Below are 11,254 nucleotides of genomic sequence, written 5' to 3'. Positions count from 1 at the left end.
AATAAAAAAACACCAGTAACAAAAAAAAATCTCCCATTGTAATCTTTCAGATGTGTTGGAGACAAGTGTAGAGCAGGGGTTCCCCACTTAACGTCCTTAATGGGGACCATAATATTTGGAGATGTTAAGCAGGGACCCCCTGCGCTCGTAATAAAAGTATTCATGGTTGATTCATCTGCTGCCAAAGCCGTGCACGGTTTCCTGGGGTCCCATCCCCCACTTTCGGCCTAAGTGATGAGTGGTGGGCAGTGTCTGTGCTGTTGCAGAGCCCTTGGTCACTCCAGGGGAGACTCAGGTGTTACTTCTACAGGAGGCTGCACACTGGTGGTGGTGGAGGGGAGTCCCCATTACCTGTAAAGCACTTTGAGTGGAGTGTCCAGAAAAGTGCTATGTAAGTGTAAGCAATAATTATTACTGAAAGACAGCTCTGAATAGCACTCGGGGAATCGGACACTAATTTCTCAATAAGCAGAACAATGTAAAAAAGTCAGTAGTTTCTCTTCTAAAGCCTGACAAGTGAAAGCAATGTCATCTCGGAGTCAGGGGAGGAAGGGTGCTGTTTAGCCACCTACATCAATCATTTTTACTGGGGTTTGAGGACCTGGAAGGAAACGGCCCAGACTAGGATATCCTGTTAACTAGTTTGCACTTCTGAAAGCACTTCCCTGGTCCAGCAGAGGGCGCTGTGCTGCCGTCCAGGAGGGAGAGCTCATGCAGGAAGAGCTGGAGCAGCGGGATTATTATGGGATGTGTGAATGACATCACTCTTTGGAGAGCAAATGCAGGGCTTTCCGGGAATAACAACAATAATAAACATCACTTGGCCAAGGCTTGAGCCTAACAGCAGGATCGGCTAAATCCCTGGCTCTCCCTGCCAGAGCCGGAGCCAGCACAGGGAGCCGACTCTCCAGAGCGCTCTGGATTCCTCATGCTTGCCAGCCTGAGCCCGGAAGACATGGATAATGTAATTGTTTCATCCTGGGGGTCTGTTTATTGTTAGGAAAAGAGCCCTGTGTGCCTGTTGATTTTTTTAAGCACTTTGTTTTTGTGTATTAATCCACTCCATACCAGCAGAAACATGCGGTTGTGTGTTCCTGCTGTGGAGTCCTTCACCGCATGACAGGCTGACGGAACTGAACCTTCTCAGTTTTATCAAGAGACGAGTGCGAGGGAACCTAATGCAAGTGCTCAAAAATCATCAAAGATAGCGACTGTCAGCCTAGCGGGCTTCTTTGGAATGGGCAGTGTGACACAAACCTAAGGACACAGATGGAAGTGCATTTAAAGCTGAGAATAGGTAGCACTTCTTTACACACAGAGTTGTGGGAGGATGGAACAGGCAACCCCACCACATTCCAAGATCCAACCAACAGTTAATAATAATAATAATAATAATTGCTTATACTTATATAGCGCTTTTCTGGACACTCCACTCAAAGCGATTTACAGGGAATGAAGACACCCCTCCCCCACCAACAATTTGCAGCCCCACCTGATGCGACGGCAGCCATAGTGCACCAGTATACTCACCACACACTAGCTATCATATGATCGGTAATGGGAAAACTGGCCAGGACATCGGGGTTCTTTTCGAGAAACGCCCTGGGAGTTTTAATGACCACAGAGAGTCAGGACTTCGGTTTTACATCTCATCCGAAGGACGGCGCCTTTTTACAATGTAGTGTCCCCCGTCACTATTCTGGGGCATTAGGACCCACACAGACCCCTACTGGTCCCACTGCCACCTCTTCCAGCAGCAACCTTAGCTTTCCCAGAAGGCCTCCCATTCAGGTACAGGCCAAGCCCACACTGATGGGCTGCAGCGGGTTATCAGTTGTGAGTTGCAGGGTGACATGGCTGCTGGTGCTTGGCTATACTGGGCTGAATGATCTCTCGTGTGCGACCGTTCCTGTGTGTGGGACTCTGCTACAGCCGTGTCAGGACATGCCTGTCTCCCCAGGCAGACCCCAGGGAGAGCAAGAGGGAGAGCTCAGCTGCAGCGAATTGTGATGACTGCGTAGTTTGGTATGTGGAAGCGAACTGGGATCTGCACTGCTGTGGGTCTGGGGGCACCAGGCTTTAAAATCTGCCGACTCAGGAGACTGGGAGCCTGCCTGTCCTGTCAGAGAGGGGCGGGGGGAGGGGGGCATCGGCTGCAGCCGCAAAGCAGGAAAGCAAAAAGCTCATGATTGCTGAATCGAGCACGCGCACAAACAGGAACTAGCCTCCCTGCCGTAATGGAAGCACTTTTCCAGGAAGAGCCCGGGCTCCGTGACGCAGCTGGGGTTTCCCTCAGTGCTGAAGACAGACGTTCTCACTTCTCCTTGCGAAGAAGGCTGCCAGGCCCCAGAATCGAAACGCGGCGGCTCCTGCGAAGAGCTGGCAGAGACACTCACCCTGCAGGCCCAGGGCCACGGACATCTGTTCTCGCCTTCAAACTCGCCGCCAAGATCCGCCCGACAGCGAGGAGGACTGCACGTGAAGGCTGTTACTAACTCATCCCTGGGGAACCCGATGTTCTGCTCCACAGGCTTGAGTTCACAGCGCCCCCTAGTGGCACCAGTGAGGCGCTGCAGCCAGGTACAGTGTGGCTTCTGCGTGTAAGGTGACATTAATATTAACCATCATCAGCAGCATCATCACCCTTACACTTATATAGCTCTTTACAGGTAATGGGGACTCCCCTCCACCACCACCAATGTGCAGCCCCACCTGGATGATGCGACGGCAGCCATAGTGCACCAGAACGTTCACCACACACCAGCTATCAGTGGGGAGGAGAGCAGAGTAATGTAGTCAATTCATAGATGGGGCTTATTAGGAGGCCATGATTGGTAAAGGCCAGATGAGGAAATTTAGCCAGGATTTAGCTACTAGGGTAACATCCCTACTCTTTTCGAGAAATGCCCTGGTATTTTTAATGACCACAGAGAGTCAGGACCTCAGTTTTAAGTCACATCCAAAGGGGGGCACCTTTGAAAGTATAGTGTCCCTGCCACTATATTGGAGCAATAGGACCCACATAGACCACACTACTGGTCCCACTAACACCTCTTCCAACAGCAACCTTATCTTTCCCAGGAGGTCTCCCATCCAGGTACTGGCCAGGCTCACACTGCCGAGCTCAACTGCAGCTTGCTCCACCGCCTGATTCTTTTAACCTCTAAATTTATCCATCAGTGCATGGGTAGCTCTGTAGGCTTGCACATTTTCTTGTTTTCTTTCCAGCTGACCTTAATTACTTAAATTAAGTCTTAATTGGTCTAAACGTACCTGATTGGAACATTTGCACGGTTTTTTTTTCTGCTCTTATGTTTGGGATTTTATTTTAGGAAACGCAGTAATGGGAAGTTGAGCTCCTATACGTTTAAGAGCTCAAAACAGTGCAGTTAATAAGACAGTGAAGAGCTGGCAGGTGTGCATGGGCCTCCAGCAGTAGGACCGGGAACACCTGCATTAGTGCGCACACGAGAAACCAGCAGACTCGGAAATGCACGACAGGAAGAGAGAGGCTCTTCTGCAACTTAAAACAAAAAATCCAAAGGTTATTTTCAGCCAGAGGAAACCAGAGCCCGTTTCTGGTTCCTCTTCAAGAGGCGATGAGCAGCGTGTGCTGCCACAAAAGAAACTCTCAGCTGGAAAGCGCTGAGTCTTCCAGCAGAGACGCAGAGGTAACTGCAGGACAGCTGCACGCAGCCAGCTCAAAAGAAAGAAAGAAAGAAACTGTTCCTTAAAGGGACCGGAGGACTGGTTTACAGCTGACTTAAACCAGGACTGAGACCAGCTCTGAAGAAGGACTGGCCCTTCCTGGAAACACGAACAGAGTCGATTTGTCCTCGGTTAACCGAGGGAGGAGTCACTGGGGCAGAGTGGACACCAGGCCAGCAAAAAAAAAGAGAGAAAAATCAGCCGAGGTGCAGAAGGGATTTCAGTCTCAATTCCTGGGGAGGGCATGGGTGTAGAGTCTTCATTACAGTTGAAACACTCACTTCGTCTAATTGTTTTCTTCATCGGCAATTACATTTTTTTTCCAAGATTTATCAAGTCTCTTAAAGACATGCTGACTCAGGGCTCGAGATCATGATCGTTTGCAAATAAAAGATTTTAATAGCCACTGGCTTAGTTGGTGCTGCTCCTAAATATTTAATTCGATTGTATAAATGCTTAGATTGGGGTTTGGGTACATAGATTGCACCAGATCCATTCCAGCTGTGTCCCTGACTAGGGCTCTAGCCAATGTTATTTTCTGAGAGTTTTTCAACTCTTCCTTGATCCTTAAAAGCTAGATTTCACCTGTGCACATTACTTTAACATATACCCTGAAACCTCCAGCAGGAGCTACGTTCAAAGGACTAAAGATAATTAATGATCAACAGGGCTATTAAGACTTTATAACTAAGTTATTAACATTGAAAGATGATCCTTTGCTGGTATAAATCAGCATCAGTCCTTAGTAATGGAACACACCATCGTAGGAACAGGCCAGGGCCTGGGTTAAATCGGCAAATATGCCCAATTTGAGGGTGACGTTCTGTATATGTGGATGAGGAAAGATCCTGCATCTACTCACTGCAAACCAGCAGTGTTTCCCGCTGTGTGATTCTGAATGAGCTGGGACTGGAACAAGGCTGGGTTGTTAGGGAGCGTGTGAATCAACATTCTGCAGCAGCCAGTGCGCAAGACCTACAGTAAGAACTGTGTCAAACGAGAGGAGGCCATGTTGGCGAATCTAGCCTGTTGGGCTGTCAGAAGCTTATCTAGTCCACCTTCGAGAAAGAAGCTGGGGTATCAGTTTCAGCTGCACGGGGGTGTAGCTTGTTCCACACTCCTCCTGTTGTTTTTGAGGCACCTCCACTGCTGTGTTCAGAAGACTAAATTAGGAACTAAAAGAGCTGAAATTCTCCAGGCGCCTGCACACAGATTTCACCGCTCAGTGTGGGCAATTCTTTTGAGCACAGGCAGCAGGGGTGCCCAGCCCTGGTGCCAGAGGGATTTCAAGCGCTCTTCAGCTGCAGCCCCCGAGGAGCTGGGAGAAGCTGTTAGATTGGCACAGTTAAGCCAGCCACCAGCTGGTTTAGCTCGTTAAGAGTTCAAGCAGGGAGCTGCATCAGCATGCGTGGGCTGTAAAGGAACAAGTAAAGGTTTATTCCTTGCCGACAGCAGAAGAAACAACGTTTCAGCTGTGTGCCTTCTGCAGGTGTCCACAGCCGAAAAATTATTTCTTTTCTTCTCTTTTCAGCATGGAATAAACCTTTACTAGCTCATTAAGAACCAAGTTGACGTAAGACCTACAGACAACCTTGCTCCTTCAGGACAATCCTGCAGGTAGGAGAGGAATCGACTGGCCTCACCAGCCACGTGGGACACAGTTCAGTTTTATGTTAAAATCCAGTTAAGCAAGACTAAAAAACGGTGCTGTTTTTCTCACTGTGCTTGCGCTGACGGAATCTTATCTCAACCTCACTGTCACCAGCAGAGCTGCAATAACTCTGTGGCCCAGGCCAGGGCTAAGCGCAGAGCAGACAGCAGTGGGATCCGGGCTGCGGTGGGGGACTGCAGTCACTCAAGCGGGGAGAGTTCGGACATGAATACACAGTCATGCCCTCGGGTAACATCACTCTCTCCTCTCCGCACACGGCACCTCGCAGAACTCGCCCCCTTCCAGTCACCTGCCAGTTAGCCGAATTCCAAAAGGAGCAAACCAGCGACGCGTGTTCAACCAGCTGGCGGCTGAAAGAAATGTCCGTGAAGAAAAATCAAACCCTACCATGCTGATTGCTTCTCCACCACCCCCCTTTTGCTATTCAATAAAATGGCTCATTATCAGAAGTGGGTAATACTTTAGCAAGGCATTGCATAATCAATAATAACAAATAATATTATAGAAATATTAATAATATAGAAAAGGCATGGGCCATAAGTGATGTTATTCTAATGGACCTGGAATCCCAGCCCCTGCCTTGCCAGGATGAATTTGAGGGCCAGTTTTGACAAAGACCCTCTGTCCGGCTCCTGCAGCCCTCCAGTGAGGCACCTCTGTACTGTACAAGCACCCTGCGCCCAAGAGCTCCAAAGACCTACAGCAGCACCGCAGGGACCACGGCAACAGCCACACTGCTGTCCACAGCCAGGAGAAGCTTCCACCTCTCCAATTAAGCAGTAACAAGTTCAATTAGGTAATTAACAATTCAGATGGAAAGCATGCCAGGACTGCAGTTGTGCATCCCTGTTCTAGTGGAATAAGCAAGATGGGCCAATTACATCCCTCGTAAGCTTTCTTAGGATGTCCTAGAGTACCGTTCAGTGTGTCCAGTTCAGCCCGGAATGAGAGGAGTTACTGAAATGCGCTGGAGAGGAGCGGTTTCGAGGCCTTCATCTGCTCCACGTTTGCTCAGAGCCACAGTACGCGCCGCAGAGGTACAGTGCAAAAGGCAGAGCCCCTCGGTCGTCATGGTTTCACAGCAAAGTCGCACAAAATCAGATTCAGTCATCTATGAACTCCTCTCCTCCCTGCTTATCCCGCCGTGATCACTTCCTGCCATGTGCTCGCGGCCTGAGCCCACAACTTCCCCTTCCACTCCGACGTTGCCATGACCATATTTATTATTGGTTGGTGTGTCCCCTGCCGTTTCCAGGGCGACTGCATCTCTCCGTGATCGGGGTGTGCCCCCGTGGGTGCCCTGTGTTGGCAGGATGTTGTCATGGCAGCAATAACAAGACCCTTATCAGTGTACCTGTGCGCATCTGCATGCCTTTAAGAAGTTGAGTTTAAGGAGGAAATACTGTCACACTCAGGGTGATTGTTTCAGTAGTGCCTACGCGCCTATTGATCATCGTATACGAGTTTTGTATGACTGAAATACATTAGCCCAATTTTCTGTTAACTCAAGAACAAAATTGAAGGGGAAGGGGTACAAATCCAACTGGCTTTTGGGCGTCATCTATTTAAGCATCTAAAGATGTTTTTTTAACTTTGCTTTACAGCACTGGAATGTATCCGCTCTTTAAAAGCGGAGCTAATTTAGGGTCTGCTTTCCAAGTTTCTAAAGGTAGTGACTGGCCGCTTCTGGACAGTGTCCTCCCTCCTGCTACTCGGCTGTCCGCTCACTGTTGCTCGCCCCAAGGGCTTCTGGGTATCTCTGTCCTGAGCCAGATGGGCGAACACTGCACACTCTCACAACACAGCCACCGTGATACCGGCCCACTGCCAGTGTCGGTGGAACCGCATCAAGACCCGACACCTCCAGGGGCTGCGCTGAGGTTTCGTTTCTCCGCACAACCTCACAACAGACAGGCAGCAGGCTTCCTCCGTCAGCTAGTCTGTGAATTTCTTAAGAAAGCACGCGCGCACGCATGGACACACGCAAACAGGAAGGAAGGACGCAGATGAGTCAGATTTTTTTTTCTGCAAATTATTTTTATGTTTTGCTACCGTCTTCATTTTTAGGTAACAGGAACTATACAGGACAACTGGATAATATGAAAAAAGTATTTACAAAAACTGGGTAGTATATATATATACTAGTGTTTCGATACATTTCTTTTTTATAAAAAAAAAAGACATTAACCGGAGCTCTCTTGGGAGAGAGTGGGTAGGTGCTGAGAGCTGTGCTCCGGACTCCAGCCTTGCTACCACAGGACATGTAGTGTGCTCAAAGGGTGCTCTACTGAGAGGCACACAGGAATGTCACAGCTCTGCAGTAGATGTAGCTTAAAACCCACAATGGATAAAAACCTCACGGGTGAAATTTAAGGCCAACAAAGGCAGCACGTCAATCTCTTCAGTCATTAAGATGCAGGACTGGTGTCTCTGCGGGATCAGGAGATGACGTACTGCTGCAGCATTTCGACAACTCTGCAAAACACTGTGCTTTTCGTGAAAAGTGATATACTCCAGGAAACTGAAATCACCTGGTGACGTAGCCACTGGGAGTCCCTTGCACTCTTCAGCCCTGACCCTGGGGTAACCTGTACCCCCCTCCCCCAAGGAGAATGGCAGTAACCTGTTCCGGACTTTGGTAATAATTATGCAGAAAACAGACTCTTTCATTTTCTACAGAGGGCTTCACTGTGCAAAGGTTGCACTGTCTTAGCAAATGGTGCCGTTTTTAAACAGAACTTCAGGTTTTAAAGTGACTCGGAAGTACTCGTGAAAACCACGCAGATCAAATTCTCTGCCACCTAATCCTAACTCTGCAAGCAAATGGAACTATGAACAACCCCCTTTTCTACCCAGAACAAGCGTGTCAGCACACCATTGCTCAAAATGAGGACTGACAGGATGCGTCAGAAGATCTACCCCCTCTCCCCAGGCTCCACCGGGAGGCAGTGTGGAGCTGTGTAGTAGGAACTGGGGGTCCCCAGTGCCAGGGAGCAGCAGCGAAGGGGACGGGGTGCTTTGATCAGAAAATAGGAGTGGCTAAGACTCAGCCCTCTCTCACTCCCAAGCAGAAGTGCCGCATGTGCAGATGGCAGGCTTTAATGAAGATTGCTTTGGCAGTGATAGATATGTAAGTAGATGGTAAAAATCTCAGTGAAAAGTGCTACCTCAGAACCAAGCACAGGGTTTGCCCTAATTCAGTCTCCCTGCAGGCAGTTTTAACAAAAGCCCTTTGGCAGGGGGAGGGCAGCCAGCTCCCAGTTCTGTGCTGTACTGTACACTGGCTGCTTTTCTGCTCTGTCCACAAGACAGGGTTGAGTGACCAGTCGGCACAGTGTTGCAAAAGCCAGCATAGCTCTTCACGTGGCTGAAAGCTCAAACGATGGACTGCGTACAGGGAAACTGGCCCTTGTGCTCCGCAGCGTGCCCTGCGGGTGGGGAGGGGCAGCGTCCAGGCAGCAGCAGTACGGAGATGTATTGGCATGAGATGAGCTCCACTGTACCTCACTGCCTGACCGCTGCCCACAGCCCCAAGCCCCTCACACAATTCTTCTGTTCTTGTGCTCTGTATGCGTTTTCAGAACTCAACGGTAACAAGGATTCTCGGCTGCTCTTGTGCTTTCACTTTCTGGTTTTCCTCCCCCACCCTGTGACATTTACAAAACGAATAAAACTATTTTCGGGTGGCTTTCAGGACCCCAAAACTCAGAAGTGCAACCGTACTGGAAAAACGGCCAGCCCCTGGGCACAGGAAGAGGAAGTACTCGGTTAACTACGCCAACAGGAGCCAATCGGAACGCCAAGCGTGGCGTTCGTCAAGCGGCTCGGGGCGTGCGGGGGAACCGACGGAGGACGGCCCCCTCCCCTGGGGGGGTGGGGGGGGTCACACCAGACTCCCGCCCCTCCCCCCCCCACAACACCCGAGAAACAGCGGCAAAGTGCAAGTCCGTTCGCCATAACCGTCGCCAGGGGAGACCACGGCGTAACTCGGCAACAAGGCCGAAAATTGTCAATTCTCCTTCTTCTTTTCCTTCTTCATTGGAAACCAAAAAGAAAGGCAGGAAGGAAAAAAACCTCGAGGAATACTGATGGGCGAGAGGACGAGGGGCGTCCTCTCCTGTGGCGGAGTGTCCATGGAGATCTCCGGCCTCCGCCGGTCGCTCTGTCCAGCTGTCAGTCAGTCCACACGGACAGCGGGGGGCGGGGGGACCAGCCTGAACGGGCCGGTCCCGGAGAGAACAGGGGATGCTGGGAGGCGGCGGGGATACAGGTGCTCTTGGAAGACGGGGAGTGATTGTCCGTGCCCAACGTGCGATCACCTCGACGACCGAGCGGAGCAGGAAAGTTCCGTGTCCCCCAGGGTGGGTGCGTATATCCATGACATCCGTGTGCGTGCGTGCGTGTGCGTGTGTCCGCGCACTCCAGTCCCAGCATTCCCTCCAGAGCGGCGTGCAGCTCGGGCTCCTCCCTCCGGCTCCGCGCGGGTCCCGACTCCCCCCACCCCTACAGCGTGACCTTGCTGAGCCGCTGCGCCAGCCCGCTGCGGCGGTGCGCGCGCGGGAGCGTGGAGCTGCAGCGGCTGCGCAGCTGCACCGGCCGGCCCGGGGAGCCCCGGCGCCGCAGCAGGAAGTTGTAGTCCGCCGAGCTCTTCATGGCGTAGAACACGTTGGCGTTGTCTGGGATCACCAGCTCTGAAAGCGCAGGAAGGGCAGGGCGTGAGAGCGGGTCCGTTTCTGCGGGAGCCTCTCTCCCCGAGCCCCCCGGGGCCCTCCCGGCCACTAACCCACACGGACGCTCGAGACAGGAAACGAGAGCATGATGGGAAGGCAGGCGGAGAGGCGTGCGGGAGGGAGAGGTGGAAACGGGGACGGGCGTGAAGGAGACCGAGCCTACACAGACCAGGCAGGCAGGCCTACCTCTCTCCTCCGAAATGACCTGCACCAGTTCGTAGCTGTCCGCCGGCTCCCCCTCCAGGTTGTGTTTGGTCATCGCCCTGGTGATCACGGCCGGGGTCTTGTCCTGGCTGGTGAGCTGGATAGGAAGAAAGGGAGAGGGGTCACCGACAATCCACGCCGCTGCCGTCCACACCTGACCCACCCCCCACTGGGCTAGCAGCCTTATCGCCCTGCAGCTCACAGCTGGCAGCCCCACTGAAGCTCAGCAGGTGTGAGCCTGGCCAGTACCTGGATGGGAGACCTCCTGGGAAAGCTGCTGGAAGAGGTATTAGAGGGGCCAGTAGAGGGCGCTCGTCCCAGGGTGTTTCTTGAAAAGAGTAGGGGTGTAACCCCGGTGTCCTGGCCAAATTTCCCATTGGCCTTTACCAATCATGGCCTCCTAATAATCCCCATCTGTGAACTGGCTTCATCACTCTGTTCTCCTCCACTAACAGCTGACATGTGAAGAGTGGACTGATGACCATCCAGGTGGGGCTGCACACTGGTGGTGGTGGAGGGGAGTCCCTGTTGCCTGGAAAGCGCTTGGGGTGCCAATTCGCAGCACACGACGGGGAGACGGGGAGCGGCAGGGCCTCACCAGGATGCTCTTGTAGAGGTTGCCGTTGCCCTGCTCCAGGCTGACGCGGACGATGCAGGAGTCCTGGCCCTGCGGGTTGTAGGCGGGCGGCGCCGGGCCGGGCGAGGTGGGCGACAGGGAGCAGGAGCGGCGGTGCGCGGGCGGGGGCGCGGGCAGGGAGGGCGAGGGCGGCACCGTCACGCTGGCCGAGGACGAGGACGTGTCCATGGAGTGCAGAGACGAGCAGGACGAGGACTCCGAGAGCTGGGAAGAGAGAGAGAGAGAGAGGGAGAGGTTCATACGGACCGCCCTGCCTCCCGAGAGCCGATCTAAAGAACACGCCACGGCTACACTTTTGGGGAT

General features: G+C 52.2%; 1 protein-coding gene across 8 annotated transcripts in view; it reads right to left on the bottom strand.

The window, feature by feature from the left end:
• Nucleotides 1-7,552: 7,552 nt before the first annotated feature.
• Nucleotides 7,553-11,254, bottom strand: part of rgl1 (ral guanine nucleotide dissociation stimulator-like 1) — a 49,678-nt gene continuing 45,976 nt past the window's right edge. For all 8 annotated transcript variants that reach the window (XM_088599207.1, XM_088599208.1, XM_088599203.1 and 5 more), the window contains exons 16-18: nt 10,913-11,155; nt 10,297-10,411; nt 7,553-10,071 (exon numbers count right to left, since the gene is read on the bottom strand). In XM_088599207.1, the coding sequence (XP_088455333.1) occupies nt 9,884-10,071; nt 10,297-10,411; nt 10,913-11,155 (546 nt within the window). In that variant the 3' untranslated portion in view covers nt 7,553-9,883. The remainder of the gene's footprint in view (nt 10,072-10,296; nt 10,412-10,912; nt 11,156-11,254) is intronic.

The sequence above is a fragment of the Lepisosteus platostomus genome, chromosome 11, assembly GCF_059453375.1.
Source record: "Lepisosteus platostomus isolate fLepPlt1 chromosome 11, fLepPlt1.hap1, whole genome shotgun sequence".
Taxonomy (NCBI): domain Eukaryota; kingdom Metazoa; phylum Chordata; class Actinopteri; order Semionotiformes; family Lepisosteidae; genus Lepisosteus; species Lepisosteus platostomus.
Note: the sequence above shows the minus strand (reverse complement) of the source record. Positions and strands in the feature narration are given on the sequence as shown.